Raw genomic sequence first — 20,283 nt, 5'->3', positions numbered from 1 at the left:
CTGTGACGGAAAAAGCATGGGATATAACTGGTCTCTCTGAACATGGCGAACAATGAGGACTGATGAGAAGCTAAGGACAATGGCACGGGGTTTTGATCCTACATAATGTGTTGGCTTTGTGGGAGCCTAGCCAGTTTGGATGTTCACCTTCCTAAATATGGACAGAGGGGGGAGGACCTAGGACTTACCATAGGGCAGGGAACCCTGACTGCCCATTGGACTGGAGAGGGAGGGGGAGAGGAGTGGGGGGGGGGGGGGAAGGGTGGGAGGAGGGGGAGGGAAATGGGAGGCTGGGAGGAGGAGGAAACTTGTTTTTTTTTCCTTTTCTCAATAAAAAAAAAGAATTAAAAAAAAAAGTAAATAGGAATTGTCCACATACAGATATTCTCAAAGCCATGTTCACAGGTTTAGTTACCTGTGGTGACAGAATGCCTGGCATAAACAACCTAAAGAAGAAACTGATTTTGGTTTACAGTCAGAGGGCTCAGTCCATAGTCACTTGGCTCCATGTGCGTGGGCAGAACACGATGATGGTAGGGACACCTGATGGACAGGCTTCTTCCTCTTGTGGTGGACAAGAACCAAAGGGCACAGGCACATCTCCAGGGACCTACTTCCCCAGGGAGGTCCTGCCTTAGCCTTCCAAAACAGGACCACCATCTGATGACCAAGCACCCAAGACACAGCCTATGGGGGCCATTCACACCCAAGCCGGAATGCTCACGTTCAGGAGACAGTGTTGTATTCCCACTCCTGCTGCCGTTAAGTGCTGTGCTGTTAAGGGCACAGTCTCCATGGCTACTGCTTTACAGGACTGATGCCTGTGGAGAAGCCTCCCTGGGGTCCTTCTGGAAAAAGAATTTTATTTATTCTTCTTTACGAAACAAAACGTGAGGAAATGTCAGTAGGGATAGGCAAATTGAGTAATAGTCCAGTCCTTGTGGATCAACCAAACAGAAAGAAGTATGTTATTACAGGAAGTTCAGCTAACACATTATCTATCCTGTGTTTACTCAGGTTTTGTTTTATGCAGTTTTCATATCATTGGATCATATGGCTAAAGTACATTAAGGAAAAGTAAGTTGCTGTGTCATTTTGCATTCCCATTAGCAAGGGACGACGATTCATTATTCCATATTCTTACCAGCATTTGATTTTGTCAGCTCCCTCCTTTGATTTAGCCATTCTAATGGTGTGTAATAGCATCTCATGGCTTTGATATGCAATTCTTAAAAGACATATCACATTGGACATGTTTTCACGTGCTTGCTTACCATATTTGTGCATGTGCTGGGATAACAGGTGCACACTAACATGCATAGCCCTTTGGGTTTGTTTGTTTTCTGGGGAGTGAACTTGGGCCCTGGCTTATCTGCAAGCACTTTAATGAGCTAGCTCCTCATTCCACTATTTATCATTTTGGCATCATCTTTGGTGAGACACCCATTCAGATGTCTTGGCCTTTTTCTTGGTTTGCTTTTTAGAGACAGTCCCATGTGGCCCAGGCTAGCCCTGAATTCACTATGTATCTGATGATGATCTTGGTCTCCTACCCTTCTGCTTCAGTTCCCAAATGCGAGGGTTTAGGTGGGCAGTACCCTGCCTGAGTTCTGCCCATTTAGAAATGTGGTTGCTCTTAATGATTGGATTTTAAGAGTTTGTTGTATATTTTGGATATGTCTTTTGTCAGATATGTAGACTGCACATATTGCCTTCTAGTGCAGCTTGTCTGGGGTGTTTTGAGAAGCTTCAAGAACTAACAAAGCATGGCTTACCAGACTGTCTTGGTTATGCTAGTTCTGTGGAAACAGTCAAATCCAAGGCCAACCAGACGTCCCCCTACATCACCCTAGGTTTACAGCTGTGTCTTCATGTTTCTGCCTGTGACTCGTCTTGAGTTAATGTCTGTTTCTAGATCCATGTGTGTGTGCATGCGTGTGTGCATGCATGTGTGTGTGTATGTGTGTGTATGTGTGTGTATGCGTATGTGCGTGCATGTGTGTGTGTGTGCGCGTGAGCTACTAGATAGTTCTTGTTGAAAAGACCATCTTTGCTCTTTGTAAATGATCTTTTGGCTGTATTCATTCCTACGTTCTGGTCTAGATCTATGTGTCTAGACTTTCTCCCACATCCCACTGTCTTGGTTACTATTGCCGTAGAAGGTACCAGATGGCCGCAGTCCTCCTCCTCCATCTCTTCCTCCTCCACCTATTTTATTGGCTACTCTGAGTCTTTTATTTTTCCATATAAACTTTAGAACCAGCCTGTAAATATTCACAAAATAACTTCCGTGGATTTTGCCTGAGATTACACTGAATCTACAGGCCAGGACCGGAAGATACCTTAACAATACTGTCTTCCCATTAATGAACATGGGATATCTCTCCGTTTATCCAGATATTTAATTTTATGTTTATTTTCTTCACCTAGATATTGTACATAGCTGGTATAATTTTCTCATTTAAAAAAATATCCGAGCTAGCCACTGGTGGCACATGCTTATAATCCCAGCATGCTGGAGGCAGAGGTAGATGGATCTCTGTGAGTTCAAGAGATCTACAGAGCAAGTTCCAGGACAGCCAGAGCTGTTACACAGAGAAAGCCTGTCTCAAAAAACAAAACAAAACAAAACAAAACAAACAAAAATCCCTGTTACTTCTGGGGTACAAAATTTCATTGCCCGGAGGTAGAGAAAAAAGAAACTGCTGAATAATTAATGCCTCAAAATTTGAAAGAAAAAAAATAAATAAATCTCCCTCCCACACACACACACACACACACACACACACACACACACACACACACACACACACACACACAGAGTTTATTGGAATTCCTACAGGCTGCAGTCCAACTGATCCAACAATGTGTAGCTGTGGGCAGAAAGTCCAAGAATCTACTAGTTTCTCAGTCCCACAAAGGCTGGGTGTCTCAGCTGTCTTCTGTGTGTGCTGGAGTCCTGAAGGAGTAGACTCAATGCCAGGGAAGGAATGGGTGTGCTGGCAAGGCGAAGGCAAGCAGGAAAAGAGCAAACCTTTCTCCTTCCATGTCCTTATACAGGCTTCCAGCAGAAGGTGTGTCTTCCCCTGCCTCAAGATCCAGACCAGAGGTATGAATTCCTATCTCAAAGGTCTGGGCTAGAAGTGGATTCACCCATTTCAAACCAAGTAGAAAATCTCTCACAGGGGTGCCCTCCATTTCCGGATTGTAGTTCATTTTAGATAGTCAAGGTGACAACCTAGAAGGGCCATCACAGAACCTATATTGGAATGTTTATACACACATACCTATTTGGAATTTCTTCTACTATCTTTGCTTTTGTTTCTCAAATTTTATGTACTCTTTGTTGTTTTATAGTTTGTGTATTATTTCTCATCCACCAGTAATTCTGAAGTATGTATTTTTATAGCTTTATTACGCTTAAATATGTTAGTAAACATCAGAACTGAAGTTGTTGTTTGGGTGGAAAGGGGCTGGGGTGAAGCAACAACCCAAACAGTTGTATCTACTGTTTCACTCCTAAGAATTAGGAAACTAGCCACACTGGGCAGTTGCTACACCTTCTGTTCCTCTAACAATGAACCCTTTCTCTCATTAAAGGAATTATTTTGTGATGAGCTCCAGTATGGAAAGCATATGTCTTCTCTAAATAGGGTCTGAAAATGTTCTCTCTTTCCCAGAATACCTCACAACTTGGGCACAAGCATGCATTCTTCATTCTGTCAGACACACATGTTCCATGCTCTGACTAGTGATCCAAGGAGGAAGGCATGGGGAGCCATGGTCCAGGGTACGACAGCAGCCCCAGGCGGGGCAGGGAGTCCTCAGCTCCGCAGAGGACATTCCTTTGTGCGAACCTTCTCTGGAGCTGTGGGGACCTACTTCTCAGAAGCAGGAGCTCAGGTTCAGGCTCTCTAGTCAATATCTCCATGGCCTCTCTCAAAGCCCTTTAAATCTCAAATCCCACAAAACTAAGCATGCCTGGATCCCTTGTAGTGAAATTCAGTTACACGATGAAATGATGTTTCTAAGGAAAAACAGGCTGTGTTTGTAGTAGGTTTAAGACATACGCTTATGTCACCTTGGATGTGACAAGGGGCAGAGGTGCCCTTGCAGATGCGATTTCTCTGTGGGTTGCCACCAGAGCTTCAGGAGGGCACCCAACCCAAGGCCTTGTTCCATGTGCTCAGGTACAGAACTTGGGTTCCAGGCTTGTGTCTTTCAGCTCTCTTGGTACTTCTGGAGTGTGTCTGTGAGCGATATAACAGTCTCTCCTGTCCCTCTAAGAGACAAGCCACGCCCACTCCCTCCCTATCCAGGCAAGCTGATCTGATCTTCAGCTTCCAGCCTGAGTTCTACCTTTCTCCCCTCTCTCTTTCTCTCTTTCTCTGGCCTTTCCCTTCCATAACCCACTAAATAAATATCCAACCTCACTCTGCATGGCAGTGCCTATCTGCCTGTCTCTCACCCACACAGATGGTTCCTCTTGGGACTGGCTGCTCCTTCTTGGTCTCTCACCTGCCACGCAGCTCCCTGCCTAGGACCTGCTGGCCCTCATGGCCTGTGGGCCACTCGGGGGCTCCTTGCCTGGGACTGGCTACCTTTGTGGCCTGCCATGGTCTCGGGACCCTGTAGCATTTCTGCCACTGGCCCCTCATTTTACTTTAAACCATTACATGAGCTGAGACCTTGGAGTACCAAGGTCTCAGAGCTACTGTGAACACTAAAGCACCTTACGCCGTGTATGAAGATCAAAATTAGGCCCATTGTGCCAAGAGGTCACTTCTGCCCGTGACCCACTAGGGTTTTCTTCTTTATCATCTAAAAGCTGCTTTCATTGCTTCTTGGTTTTTATTTGTATTCTTGTTTTGAGACAGGGTCTTAATGGAGCCTACACTGCCCTTGAACTCTTGGTCCTCCTGCCACTTCCTGAATTCTAAGGTTACCCATGTGCCACCATTCCTAGCTTGTTTTTATTCTCTCTAGGTGGTATTTGAAGGGTTCTCTACTTCTGAGCCATCAGGGAACCTCCCAGATGCTAGTGTCTTAGTGTCTGTCATTTCTAACTATCAGTTGGACGTGGCGAGGTGCTGGGAGGGGCAGGCTCTTCCTCTACTTAAGGGGAACTTTTCACACCTTGCCCTGAGGAATCTTTACTCTTTCAAGTTCTCTCTCCCAGGAACATCTCCCTGCGATGTGGAACGTGGTCGGTCTTGACTTTGTGATCTCCAAATTGATACTTTAGCATTTCCTTTTGCTGTGACTTTCATCCTAACCTCTTTGCCATTAACTTGGTTTTCTACAGGGCATCATCATCTTTGTTCCTTCTAACGGCGTTCTCTCCTTAATCTTTCCTTAGGATTTTTTCTTTTCTTTTTTTTTTAATTAATTCAGTAGCAAGGCTTGAACTCAGAGCTTTAAACTGGCAAGTACTCAGCCACTGAACTCCCAGCTTCCCTCTTATTTTTTTGCGACAGTCTCATATAGTGAAGACTGTTATTAAACTTCTACATAGCCCAGGCTGGCTTTGAACCTGTGGTCTTGTCTCAGCCTCTGCACAGCTGTGCCTCCATGCCCGACTTTACGTAGCTTTCCCGCCACATTTCAGCTCAGGTTCTTGCTCTCCTTTGAGCTCCCTCTCCAGATTTGCTTGCTTTACTTTCCTTGAGAGTCTGAGGCCCTTAAAGTTTCCTTTGGTTCTCTAGAAAAAGGCCTCTCAGAGGAGTGCTGTTGGCCTTCTTTGTGCTATAGTCTGGTCCCTCCTTGTTCTGGCAGAATGTTTACACAAGTCTACTTTGCTTCTCTCTGACTCTTAAAGGAACGTGCCAACTCAGATCTGCAAGCTTGAGGAGAGTTCAGAGTCTCCTGCGCCTGTCTACTGCAGCAGTGCTGATGGCCCTCTGTGCAGCTGGCTGCCAGCTGCCCCCTCATGCAGCCTTTGCCTGAGGTGCTGGCAACCCATGGTTAGACATGCTGTTTAATACACACTCTCTGAAGGTACCCGGCACTTTCTCGTCAGCGTATCTTCTCCATGAGGGCAGTCCTGGCTTTTCGGCTGAGCCCCATCTGGGGGTAAACTTTTGTCTCTGTGGTGGGCCAGACAGATGGCATGCTGAACCTTCTGAACACAAAGGCAACAGGTGTCCTCTGGGTAGGAAGCAAGTTCTTCAGGTGGCATCCCAGAGGCTGCTGATGAAGGCAGGTGCCCAGACACCTGGGAGGGAGGACTCGGAGAACTGGTAATTCCTAAATGTAATGATGGGTTAGGGGAACAGTGGCCAGGCATGCAATGCTGAGGAACTGGTATTTCACACTGCAGAGTTTTAGGTCACAGGAGCAGTCAGCCGTTGACAAAGATTGAGCATGGGGCTGTTGTCCCCTGTCCCTGGCACAGTTCCTAAACTCTAGGATTCCCTTGAGTGAGAAGCGCCTCCATGGTATGCTAATGAGGGGGCTGGTGGCTGGAGATGCTGCCTTCACAGCTTCAGGAAGGGGGCATGTCACCAGAACAACAGCTATGACTGGAGGTAGAGTTCCAAGCCCTGCCTCTGACTTCGAGGGATGGAGGAAGGGCTGGAGTCTGAGTGGCCAATGCATTAACAACCATGGCTATATAATGAAACCATTATAACATGCTGAACTTGGAGGCCCTGAAGGCAGGCAACACATTTATGAGCAAGAGGTGTCACTTTTTTGAAGTCCTGGAAGCTGAGCACCATGACCTACAACTCCTCGACCTGGGCATCTCGTCAGAAGGTTCCTGAATTATCATTTTAATAACAAACTGGTATATATAAGAAAGACATTTCCTGAGTCCATAGATTATTTTATGAGTGACAGAGCCTGGGGAAGGGTGTCCTCAGGAACCCTTGACTTTGCAGGCAAGCCTGACAGAATGCAGGTAGACAGGGCACCTGGAGCTTGTAACTTGTATCCACAAGGGAAATAGTCTTGTTGGCCTGAGCCCTTAACCCATGGAATCTGAAATCATAGCCATAACAGGGTAGTTCCAAAAATATGACTTTTAATGTATCAATGTAAGACACTGATTTCATTAAGAGTTTGACTTCTTCTTGACTTAATAGAGAGAATTATAAGCTTGATTCACAAAATCAGTTCCAGAAATAATTCTCAATCCTATGTGATGAAAGCCAGTCACTCTGCCATGTTCATCTTAAACTCAACTTGCTGGGCTTCTCGAGCCACCGAGAGAGCAAGAGGCACACAGACCTGAGCATGGGGCCAGCGGCAGGCTACCCACGACAGCCTCTGGCTGACCCAGAGATGATGTGGCCTGAGGATAGCAAGGAGTAAGGGGCAGACTGCAGAAATATTCGGTGAGCAGACATGTGTGCCTTTTCATAAAGAAATTCGCTATTGTGTGTTTCTGCATGTGTCTGTATATTGGATATACATCATGGAACATTATTCAGACATTAAAAAGAATGAAGTTCTGGCGCACTGTACAAGACAGGTGGACTCTGAGGATGATGTGCTAGGTGAATCAACTACACACAGCACGATAGCCAGTCTGGGTTTCCACTTAGACGCGGTTCCTACTACAGCTACCGTCCCAGAGACAGCAGGACGGTGTTTCTAGGTGGAGACGAAGTTCTTAGAGATGGAGGGTGGTGGTATCTTAGGATACTACAAATAGTCCTGATCCTGAAAATGATAATTTATCTAAAAATGGTTTAATGGGAAATTGAGCATTCTGTGTATTTTAGCACAACAAACCTGTGTAAGATGATACATGCCTATCACCCTAGCATTTGGGAGATAGTGGCAAGAGCATCACGTGATTGAACTCATCCTTCTTTACATACCCAACTTGAGGCCAGCCTGGGCTACACGGGACTTCGTATTTGCGCGCCTCTCTCCTCAGACAACACAGGACTATTTTTTCCCCCGAGAACTCTGCACTCTGCTTCTGAACCACACAGGCTCGTTTCTTGCCCACTCCATGTGCTGACGTCACCAGAGCTAGAATTAGCTACTTCCTCCTCAGGGCCCTGCAACAACACAACACTGCCTTCCCAATGCCTCCAGCATGACCTGTGACTCTCCTCCCGTTAGAATCTGTAGTGTGCCCAAAGACTCCAAGAACTCGCCATCTATGGGAACACACAAGTCTCTGGGACTCTGTCTGCGGCTGGAAATGATCTGTTGTCACAGAACATGTCTTTCCCTGGTCTGGCAATCATATATGGCCCTAACCTGTGCTCACTGTCCCCGAGCCCTGGCTTGGTGCTTGGCTTGGTGCACGACTGGCTTCTTGCCTCTCTCGGCCTGGTGTTCCACACTTCCTTCCCATACTGTTTGCTTTCCTGGTGTGTTCACCTCTCCCACAGCCACAGACCTCTGCCCAGTCACGGCTGCAGCTGCCTTCCAGTCCGTCCAGATGTGAGGCACAGGCCATTCACCGCAAACACCTGCCATTCATTGCGGCTCTGTGATCTTGTGCTTGTACCCAGAGCACCCTTTCCCCAGCAGCTCAGCAGGTGGCTTTTCCAAATCCCTGCTCATGCTCATGTCTCTCCTCACTCTAGTAGAGACATTTGCTCATGCTGAAGCCGCAGCCCCGCTGTGCAGAGCCTTGCTCAGCTATGTCCTCACAGTGTCCTCCCCTGGCAGGCGTTCCTGCCTTTGCAAAGCTGGGCACCGCTTGTCTGCAGGGTGCCTCTGATGTCCTATTCAATTTCTGGAACCCCAGCTTCCAATTGTTCCCTGGGTGCTAACCTCACCCCCTTCTCAGGACTGCATTCCAAGGGCTGACATCTGATTGGTTGCTTGTGGTTGGCAGCTTCTGATACTATGACAAATACCTGAGACAAACAACTCACAATTTGGGGGTACAGCACATCATGGTGGCAGCACCTGGTAGAGCAGAGCCCTTCACCTCGTGGCCATGGCCCAGGAGAGAAGAGATAAAGCTGGTGCCAGCACGAGTGAGTTCAAGGTCAACCTGAGCTATAGAATGAATTCAAAGCCAGTGTAGGCTACAGAGTGAAACCATGTCTGAAAAAATTAAAGTAAACCAACCACAAAGAGAAGAGATCAATGGCCATGAAAGCCTGGTCCTGGGTTAGAGCCTCAGAATCCATGTAAAAGGTAGGAGAGAAGTGACTGCAGAGTTGTCCTCTGACACACACTGACACACACACACACACACACACACACACACACACACACACGTCATACACATACACACACATACACACACAGCATCCACACAAATAAAATAATAAAATTTTAAAAAAGCCTAGGCCAGCCGGGCGGTGGTGGCGTACGCCTTTAATCCCAGCACTTGGGAGGCAGAGGCAGGCGGATCTCTGTGAGTTCGAGACCAGCCTGGTCTTACAGAGCTAGTGCCAGGACAGGCTCCAAAGCCACAGAGAAACCCTGTCTCGAAAAACCAAAAAAAAAAAAAAAAAAAAAGCCTAGGCCAAAGTTCTGCAACCCCCTGTGGCCTGAAATCTCCCAGCAGGCCTCTTTAAACCTCCTAAAACTTCTAACATCACACAGTAGCAGTACAGACCTTTGCGGGACCCGAGCCCCAAATGATAGCACAGCTGGTGTTGGCACATATGGGATGCTGGTGCCCAAATGACAGGTCCGTTTATACCAACGTGCACAGGCCCACTCTCTCCTCGTCCTATTTGCATCTCACGTACGTCCAGTTCTGTGCAGTCCCCTAGGATAACTCACGTCCTGAGCTGCAGGGGAAAGAGTCTCTCTGCTTGCAAAGGGGAGACCGGGCTGCCGAGCCACACTCTGGAGCGGGAAGTGTTGTGGGATAGTCGATCACACTCTGACACTCCCAAGACTGCCAATAAAATTTGCTTTTCACTGGGCGGTGGTGGCAGACGCCTTTAATCCCAGCACTAGAGGCCTGCAAACCTCAGTGAGTTCAAGGCCAGCCTGGTCTACAAAGAGAGTTTCAGTACAGTCAAGACTGTTACATAGAGAAACCCTGTCTCAAAAAAAAAAAAAAAATCAAAAGAAAAAATAATTGCTTTGAATCAGAGGGCGGAGCTAGCTACTAACTGACCAAAATTAGACATAGGTTCTGGAGGACCAAGGACAGATAGAGAGACAGGGCAGAGTAGAGAAGGTTTAGGGAGATTAGGGAGATTCTTGGCCCTTTTTGGACCAAGAAGAGAAAGAGAGAGAGAGAGAGAGAGAGAGAGAGAGAGAGAGAGAGAGAGAGAGAGAGAGATCCTGCCCTGGTCATTCCTGTTCTTACCCTGATATAAGACTGATATAAGACTGATATCTGACTCCTGGTTTTTATTGATAAAGAACACTCAGATAAATGCTTCAGGGAAGGGAAGCCTTGAAGATTTTAGGAAATTTGTATCCCCAAGTGACGACAGCTAATGTCATCGCGACTGGGTTTGGGATCATCTGGGAGACACACCAGAGTGTGGCTGTGGGGCGTTTCCAGGGAGGTTTAACTGAGGAGACCTGCTGTACTAGCCCACAGATCCTGGGCCAGGTAAAGAGGAGGAAATAGGCTGAGCATGAGCACTTAGCCCTCTCCTTCCCAACTGGATGCCCTGTGACCAACTCCTTCATCCCCCACCCCAGCTGCAGCCACTCTCACCGCACATCTTCCCTTTGAGATGTGCCCTCGAACCATGAGCTAGGGAAAAAAAAAAGCAAACCCTTGATTTTCTTTCCTCAGGTATGCTGTCACACCAGGAGAACAGAAACTCATACACCAGATGCTTGAGCAAGACCCCTGGGTTTGGTGGACTCCTGGGGAGGGGCATCCTAACCTTATCACAGCCCTGAGCTGGCTGCAGTTCAGAGCCACAACGGTCGAGCCTCCAGCTCATCTCTATGAGCACCAGTGGAAAAAAGACCCATGGTGAGAGGTGGCAGGACTTCCCTTCACCTCTCCAGGGAATATTTAATACACACAGGTTTGATTCAGTGATTCAGCCCTAGCTGTGCCTGTCCAAAGTCCTGCTGCCGGCTATCCTCTGTCACAGCACTGGGGAGATACGACATGATCAACCTCACAGTCCGCCCCTCTCTTCCACCCTCACTGTATGACAACCGTAAATACCGCCTGGAAATACAGTCGAGTTTTGGCCCTTCCTTCTGGACACACACACACACTGTGGACTGCATCTTGGCAGGCTCAGAGCTCTGGAACAAACACCCTCTTCCCCCAACTGAGACTGTTGCCCTGTTGGGGGACCGAGCCTAAGAACGTGCTGGGTGAGTTTACCTTCACCCTGTCCATGCCGGCCTCCATCTTCAGCTGCTCCACGGCTTTCCTGGCCTGGGAGATGCTGGCGGTACTGTTGTTAGACATGCCTTCCTTCATGCTGGGCTCCTGCAAGTGACCATGGGGAGAGGGTTGGAGTGCTATGGGCCCAGAGAAAGGCGGCCCCTTCCCACTCTTCCTAGTCTCACCATCTGCAGATCCCTCGACCCCTTCTCAGCCAGATTTGTTCTTTGAGAAAGAAGAAGAAATTCTCCCAGTCCTGACACACATTAGACCACAGGGCCAAGACATTCCACTCCCCTGAGGAGGATTCTCGGTCACCCATGCAAGGAGAAACTGCCTGAGGGAGACTAAGGATCACAGTTACGTGGCTGAAGTCAGGCAAACACAAGTGTAAAGGTCGTGGCTCCCTAGGCTCTGACTGAGGCAGAGGCCAAGGCTGGGATCGCTGAGAGCCCATTACCCCTGGGCCCCCGCAGCACTACGCATGACATTTTTTTAGACAAGGCTTTCTTGGTATTGGCTAGGCCAGCTGCTCAGAGCAGAGTTCAGAAGGTGTGGGTTCATATCTCGCTTGGAAATCTCCCAGCAAAAAGGAGAGCCACACGTAACGAGCAGTTCGAGTTTCAGGGACCTCTTAGCCAGCCTAGTCAGCCTTGGCAGGGGGGTCCCTTGCCTAGCCTGGGAGAGGGCAGGGAGGGGCTGACAGTGGCGGGAAAGCCTCTTGGGATGGCTGGAAGTGGGGAAGGAAGCGGCTTTAGGCAACCGGAGCTAGAGACAGAAGAACTTGGAAAGGCAGGCCAAGAGGGAGGTTTTGGAGCTGCCCCTGACTCATCTTTTAGACTCCACTTGATTGACACCTCTACTTTTCTGAGCCCACTAGCTGCCTCTACAAGACCCAAGTTAGTATTCATGAAGAAATGGAACAGAGATAAAGGGGATGGGGTGGGACATGAGCTTTTCCCGGGGAGAGTGTTTCCTCTCCCACTACAGTCCAGCTTGGCAAACCGAATAGTTTATTGGACTTGTTTACAAAGCACAAGCAAGGGGTTGCTTTCTAGATCACTGGTGACCTCAAACCAGCTGCATCGCTGAGTAATCCATCCCCAACACGGATGCAGATGGAGTTCCTCTTCAGCTCACCTTCCACTCCTATCTGCTCTGGCTCCTCGGAGACCACAGACAGCTGGGCAGAATTGCATTCAGCCTTGGGAGGGAATGGCTCGGGCTTGGGTGCAGTCTGAGGAGGGCCCCCCCTTCTCCTATGAGGGCGCTGTGCATCATCCCAGCTGATGAAGGAAGTCATGGGAAACACGCTGAGCAGACAGGACCCCACTACAGGGTGGTGACAAAGCCGGACATCCATGTGCCTCCAGGGGACCCTGACTGGGTGTTTGGCCTCCAAGAAGGTAAGGCACAAGGAAAAATGAGCCAATTGTTCAGGGCCACCCTGGGGTCTTGAGGTCCGTTTCCCTGGGCACCCAGGCACATTTATATTGACATGTCATCTAGGGACCTCGGCAGGCTGCACCGTTGGCTCCCAACTCAGCAAGTGCCAACCTGCTGCCAGGATGAGGCCGTTTCATCCCAGGGCTGTGGCTATGACCTGACTCAGGACAAGGAAAGGATCTCCAGAAAGGTGGGGTCATCACACCTCCATCTGCCTAGGCTAACAGTGTCCCCAGGGGGAGAGGAGGTCTAGGAAGGACTGACAGCGATGGCGTGAGGTGCGTCTGCTGCCATGGGGACCCTGCTCCCTGAGCGTCATCTTTCTGTTCTGTAGAGAACCATTCTTACCTGCTGAGAGGTGGTGGGACAGGGACAGGTCCAGGTAGGGGACACTGGTGGCAGTAGCAGTCGGCTGTCAGAAGAGAGGCTGATTCAGGGTCCTGCCTTGGGGCTCCCCTGAAAACACAAACAGATGTATGTTGTCCCCAGGGTCTTCATGGGCTCCCTCAGTTGTCCTGCCCAAGCTCAGTGGCTGTGCCTATTATCCTAGCTACTCTCATACCAGCCCTGGGGGATGACAGTGAGCTGAAGGGTGAAGAGGAACTCAGGAGGACATAGAACACACTGGGACACAACTCAAGGCGCGTTCACCCTGAGCCTTGCCAGACAACCCATGTGCCCAGCTGCCTTGCCCCTTTCTCTTGCCAATCTAGAATGCTAAGAGAAAAGAACTTGCGGGAATTTTCTATTTTGAAATGATAACAACTGACAGCTATTAATTGTAGAGATAAATAGATCATTTATTTATTTATTTATTTATTTATTATTTATTTATTTATTTCTGGTTTTTCGAGACAGGGTTTTAGCTTTGGAGCTTGTACTGGAACTAGCTTTTGTAGACCAGGCTGCCTTCGAACTCACAGAGATCCGCCTGCCTCTGCCTTTGCCTCTGCTTCCCCAGTGCTGGGATTAAAGGCGTGCGCCACCACTGCCGGGTGAGATAAACAGATCTTACTGTGGCTTCTCCACATATTTCATTTTCTTTTCTAAAAAGATGTGAGATCCAGAGGTCGAGAGCCCTGGCTGCTGTGGCAGAGGACTTGGATTTGGTTCCCAGCACCCACAACTGCTCACAGCATTCCGTAAGTCCAATTCCAGGGGATCTGAGGTCCTCTTCGGGCCTCTGCAGGCACCAGGCATGCACACGGTGCACATTAATATGTGCAGGCAAACGCTCATACACGTAAAGAAAGGAAAATCTTTTTTTTTATCTTTTTTTTTTAAATGTTATCTTGAGATAACACGACTGTTATCTCAGTACTTGAGAGGCTGAGGCAGACGGATTGCATGTTGAGAGGCTGAGGATTGCACGTAACAGATCATCAAGAGAGAGAGAGAGTGGGGGCGGGGAGCCTGTGTGAAAACAAAACAGACAAAAACAAGACCGAGGGGAACGGGTGTGCGCGCACACGGACACATGCGCACAGCGGATACCTAAAGCCATAGACCACGCGGAACCCCACACATGCTGTGGGTGTCTCCATACACGCATACCAACAAAAAAAGATTAGCTTTCTCTTCAACACAGACGCTGGGACAGTGTGGTACAGAGACAGCGGTTGAGTGAGTCTGAGGCACTTCCCAGAAGACACTGAGGTAGTGCAGATGTCATTGCCCTTGGGGACATCACTGTCACAGCACCATGGGCTTTTGGGGCACCTTTCCAGTTATTTAGATGGATTCTGGCCACCCTTTGAGAGACAGTGATCCTTCAGAAAAGCATCTAGACTAATCGCTGCCCGTTCACTTGGCATCTGCACCCCACCTTCCGTCCAACAGTGGAAAGTGTCTCACCCACCATCCCATTGGTGTGCCCAGGTCCCAGGGCGGCTTTGAGACACTGTCCTTCAAGAGCTCCCGGGTAAATTAGCGCGGGGACACGGGAAAGGGTAAAGGGGAGGGGGAGGAAGGAGGGGCGTGGAGAAAAATGTATAGCTCAACAAAAACAACTAAAACCCATAATGTGAGCTCCTGGAAATAAAAGATAAAATTAGAAATTAAAAAAGACCACTGTCCTTGTGTCCTCCCATTCCCTTTTAAGTATTCTTATTATGTTTATGTGTATACGGGTATGTCTGCATGAGTTTATGTGCACTTCGTGTGTGCAGGACCTGGAGAAGACCAGAAGAGGGTGTGGGGTCCCTTGGAACTGGAGTTACAAATGGTTTTGAGCTGCTCCGTAGGTGCTGGGAACCAAGCTCAGGCCATCTACAGCAGCAAGGAGTGCTCTTCAGCCTCTTAACCCCTGAGCTGGCTCTCCAACCCTCATCATCACGGTTTCTTAAATGTTTGTGTGACAAGTGTTTGGTAGTGAATGGATTTGGCCCCCTTTCATCTCTGGCTTTCCAATGGCGTTACATTTTGCTACAATGTTTTCAAAAGCTGTCTATCCAGCCTCAAGGGGAGGAAACATGTTGATTTCTAAACAAGGTGCAGTCCTGTCTTGTGAGATCACTGGATATCACCATTTGGCCATCAGTGCACAGGAACAGCCAAAGTCGAGGCTGCCTGGTGCCCATGGAGGCCGGAAGAGGATATCAGATCCACCTGAAACTGGAGTTCCAGATAGTTGTGAGATTATATGTGGATGTTGGGAATGGAACCTGGGTCCTTTGGACAAGCATCTAGTGATCTTAACTGCTGAGCCATCTCACCAGCCCCAGAGGCCTTGTTTAATTGTTTTCTGTGTCTCTAGTGCCTGGGTAGAACAAATGCATAGTAGCCATTCCCCGGGCCAGTAACAGCACCTCTTGAGGTATGGCACCAAAGCAGATAGATGTTCAGCATTCTGGTCCACTGTGTGCACAGCGTTTGCCATGTTCTCACAGCCATGAATCGAGTTGCTTTGCCGTGCTTTCCTGACCACTGGGCTGAAAGCTCCAAAACCGTGAACCAAAACACATCTTTACTTACTTAAAAACGCAAATTCCCATACTCAGCTCTGACCTATTGAACAGGTTTGGTAATCTCGGAGTAGGAAGCAGCTTAACAATCTTTTCAGGTGACGGGGTGCTGACAGCCTGAGAACCACAGGCCCCAGGAAACAATGGGGATGACTGGAAGGAAGGAGCTGCCTTGCTGAAAACCCTTTGGCCTTTCTGTCAGCCTGGCTCCTCACCACTGGACTGACATGACAGAAAAGAAGATGCTTCTGCCTGCACAGACTCAAACTCCCGTTGAATTCTATGGTAAGGAGCTCTAAGCAGCCACATAAGGAAAAGGCCACCTTCCCCATGAGGTTTTGTAGCAGACCAGTCACAGGAAGTCCTTGTGGACAGAAGTGGGGCAGAGGTTTTCTCTGCATCCAGAGATATCACGTACTGAGTCCTGGATTCCTATAGTCTGAAACACTACGCAGCCATACAAATGACTTCTGAATTGGAACCCTTTATCTAGCCAGTGATAAACAATAAGACACGAATGTGGGCTGGGGGTGTAGCTCAGAGGGACAGTCCTTGTCTGGCATGTTCAAGACCCCAGGTAAGATGCCCAGACAAACCACCTCAGCAGGGGCAGCAGCAGTGAGCACAGGCACACAGTGCCGAAGGGTCACAGGCAGTAACGTTCTGTGCCACGCCACTGAGCAACGTCTTAGGGGTGGATGCTAAGCACATTTTCCTCTTAGCCACAGTTAGCACCAGGCCCATCCCAAGCAGAGGAGTGTCTGCACTGAAGGTTCTTCCAACACAGCTTTTGGATAAACTGGATTTGAGAGCCACAAGGATGTCACACATTGAGAAAGTATCTTAGAGTAGCCAACGAGGGATGTCACACTACCTGTGACACATGACTGAAAAGGAGGTGAGTGAGCCACGAAGTCACCTGAGGTTGTAGCTATTGCAGAAGAAAAGGGTAGAGCCACCAGCAGCCCAGAGTGAAGGAACACACTTGGGAGGCTGCGGGGCAGGAGGATGGGAGTTTGAGGCTAGCTGGCTACTTAGTAATGCCTAGTCTCAATGGGGGGGTGGGGGGACAGAATGAGCAGTTTTCAACACCTAAGGATTTATTTTCTTACTCTTTAGCATGATGTGTTTCAAAAGTAGCAAAGTAAAAAGAACAGGAAACCAAATAACCTTCTATCTATCAACTAGTTTGAACAGAATTATCTTTTACCATATTTGTTTAATGTCCACATTGCTTTTGAAAATGCGCTTACTTTTTAATTTCATACGTGTATACAATGCACTCTGATGCTCTTCACCTCCAGTCCTCCCCCAATTCCTCGCAGATCCACCTCCCAACACCCACTCCCTCCCAACTTCATGCCTCTTTTTTTTTTTTTAATAGCGCACCAAGTCCAGTTTATGTCGCCCATATCCTCCTGGGCATTGGACCATCTATCCGAGTGTGGTCGACCTACCAGGGACCACATCCTTAAAGAAATCTGACTCTCCCTGCCCCAGAGGCCAGCAACTGTCAAAGCCTCTCAGCTGGGGGGGGGGGGACCTTGAGTTCCACTCCACTCCGTGAAACATGAGCTTTATCTGTTCTCAAGGACATCTAAAAGGGGTATTTTAGGGTCACGTGCCTAAAGTTACTCTTCCTCAGTCATCCCGAGAGTCACCTGAATATCCTCACCCCTGAAGGAAACAACAGGAAATAGGTGTCACCCAGACAACCTGTCCCCCCAATCTCCTTACAGGATGTGGTTTCTCAGCTACTCCAGCAGGAACCACTGTGCAAACTAAATGCTATGACAGAGAACTCTGATATATTTTATAGCTTGGGTTTCAGTCATTCAATTTACATTGGGGTATCTCCCAATCCAAAAATAGCTAGTCTCACCCAGATGCCAAACAAACACAGGAAAGAGAAGTCCAAAGTGATATCTACATCCGGTGTTTGAGGTTCATTCCCAGCTGCTCCGGGGCCGAATGTTATTTACCAACCAGGACCCATTTCTACTGTAAGTAGGTTGCCTGGTAACATAGCTGACATGTAATATCTTATCTGGTTTCCAGGGTATGGTAGCAGAATAATGGCTTTCCCCCAATGTCCTAATCCTCAGACTCTGTGAACATGCTGTGTTACAAGACACCGAGGAATTAAAAGTAGCAGATGGGATTAGTGCTGCTGACCAGGTGATATTAAGATTTGTCATATTAAGGCTGTCATGGATTATCCACAGGACCTCATGTGATCACAGGGTCTTTCTAAGCGGAAGAGGGAGACATGGGACTAGGTGGGAGTCAGAGACAAACTTGAAAATGTTACGCCCATGGCCTTGAAGGGGACACAGGACCAAGTTTGAAAGTGTTCAGCCTCCACAAGCTAGGAAAAGAAAGGTCCAGGACTTTCCTGTGAGCCCCTCAAGGTAACATCATGGTCTTGCTGGACCCTGGCTTCAACTCTTGGAGACATGTTTTGGACTTCTGACCTCTAGATATGTAAACAATCAGCCTGTGATGTTTTCATCCACTGTTTGCCCATCTTTTGCTCCTTTGTGTTTGTCAGTTGGGATGACCCTGGAAACAAGGCAGGGTAGCAGAGGGAGGAGGCTAGCGAGGCAGGGCTCTCAGACAGCATCACCTACTCCTGGCCACTCTCTCCTTCCTTCTACAGCTCCTTCTCTGGCCTTCCCTATCTCACCCTGCTTCAGGCACACTGAATTACTGGAGCTCCCCAACTATATATACCCCATTCCTGGCCTTTCACGGTCACTTTTAGAAGGTGGAAATCAGTGTGCTCTTGAAGGAGACTGAGACCCTGGTCTCTTCCTCTTATTTTCTCTCTCTCTGGATACCAGGTGAGTAGCTTTGCTCTGCCAAACCAGGGCCAACTGAACATAGACTGGTACCTCAGAAACTGAGAATGGGATTTCATGTAGCCCAGGCTAGTCTAAAATTCACTGTGTAGCTAAGGATGGCCTTGAACTCTTGATCTTCCTGCCTCTTTGTCCTAAGTGATGGGATTTCAAGGCTGTCCAGCAGCTCACATCAGATATTGAACTACTATTTTCATGCAACATTTTCATCAGGCTTTGGTATTAAAATAATCCTGCCTTCTAAAGCGATATGCCCTCATCTTCAAATTATCTCACCAAGTTTGGATATAATTAGCATAACTTCCCCCTTAAATGCCTGGTCAGATTTTCCCACAGACACATGTGTTGTTATAATTTTCTTTGTTAAGAGGTCTTTGACTCCCAATTCACATTTTTTAGTAGAATTAGGACCATTCAGTTTTCCTACTTCTTTTTTTGTATGAACCTTGAGTATTTTCCATGGAGTTCAGACATTTCATCAAAGTCATTGAATTTATGAATATATAATTCTTTTTTAAAAAAAGATTGGGGCCAAGCTGTGGTGGCGCACGCCTTTAATCCCAGCACTTGGGAGGCAGAGGCAAGTAGATCTCTGTGAGTTCGAGACCAGCCTGGTCTACAGAGTAAGTTCCAGGACCAGCTCCAAAGCTACACAGAGAAATCATATGTCTTGAAAAAACCCAAAAAACAACAACAAAAAGTCCAGGGGTGGTACATGAATACCACATTTTTTTTATTTTATTTTTTTTAATTTATTTATTTATTAAGGATTTCTGCCTCCTCCCGCCACCGCCTCCCATTTCCCTCCCCCTCCCCCGATCAAGTCCCTCTCCCTCATCAGCTTGAAGAGCAATCAGGGTTCCCTGACCTGTGGGAAGTCCAAGGACCGCCCACCTCCATCCAGGTTTAGTAAGTTGAGCATCCAAACTGCCTAGGCTCCCCCAAAGCCAGTATGTGCAGTAGGATCAAAAACCCATTGCCATTGTTCTTGAGTTCTCAGTAGTCCTCATTGTCTGCTATGTAAGTGCGGTTTTATCCCATGCTTTTTCAGACCCAGGCTAGCTGGTCTTGGTGAATTCCCGAAAGATCATCCCCATTGTCTCAGTGTGTGGGTGTATCCCTCGCGGTCCTGAGTTCCTTGCTCGTGCTCCCCCTCCTTCTGCTCCCGATTTGGACCTTGAGATTTCCGTCCGGTGCTCCAATGTGGGTCTCTGTCTCCTTTCATCGCCTGATGAAGGTTAATATTCAGGAGGATGCCTATATGTTTGTCTTTGGATTCACCTTCTAATTTAGCTTCTCTAGGATCGTGAATTATAAGCTCACTGTCCTTTATTTATGGCTAGAAACCAAATATGAGTGAGTACATCCCATGTTCCTCTTTTTGGGTCTGGCTTACCTCACTCAGGATAGTGTTTTCTATTTCCATCCATTTGTACGCAAACTTCAAGAATTCCTTGTTTTTTATTGCTGAGTAATACTCTAATATGTATATATTCCATACTCTTCATCCATTCTTCCATTGAAGGGCATCTAGGTTGTTTCCAGGTTCTGGCTATTACAAACAATGCTGCTATGAACATAGTTGAGCATATACTTTTGTTGTATGATAGGGCCTCTCTTGGGTATATTCCCAAGAGCGGTATTGCTGGGTCCAGGGGTAGGTTGATCCCGAATTTCCTGAGGAACCGCCACACTGCTTTCCAAAGTGGTTGCACGAGTTTGCATTCCCATCAGCAATGGATGAGTGTACCCCTTTCTCCACACCCTCTCC

General features: G+C 47.9%; 1 protein-coding gene across 2 annotated transcripts in view; it reads right to left on the bottom strand.

Annotated features, from left to right (window-relative positions):
- The window catches only part of Gng4 (G protein subunit gamma 4), a 47,246-nt gene that overhangs the window by 15,165 nt on the left and 11,798 nt on the right, over positions 1 to 20,283 (bottom strand). For both annotated transcript variants that reach the window (XM_026788371.1, XM_005365428.3), the window contains exons 2-3: positions 13,037 to 13,144; positions 11,240 to 11,347 (exon numbers count right to left, since the gene is read on the bottom strand). In XM_026788371.1, the coding sequence (XP_026644172.1) occupies positions 11,240 to 11,338 (99 nt within the window). In that variant the 5' untranslated portion in view covers positions 11,339 to 11,347; positions 13,037 to 13,144. The remainder of the gene's footprint in view (positions 1 to 11,239; positions 11,348 to 13,036; positions 13,145 to 20,283) is intronic.

This window comes from Microtus ochrogaster, unplaced genomic scaffold (assembly GCF_000317375.1).
Source record: "Microtus ochrogaster isolate Prairie Vole_2 unplaced genomic scaffold, MicOch1.0 UNK2, whole genome shotgun sequence".
In the NCBI taxonomy this organism is placed as follows: domain Eukaryota; kingdom Metazoa; phylum Chordata; class Mammalia; order Rodentia; family Cricetidae; genus Microtus; species Microtus ochrogaster.
Note: the sequence above shows the minus strand (reverse complement) of the source record. Positions and strands in the feature narration are given on the sequence as shown.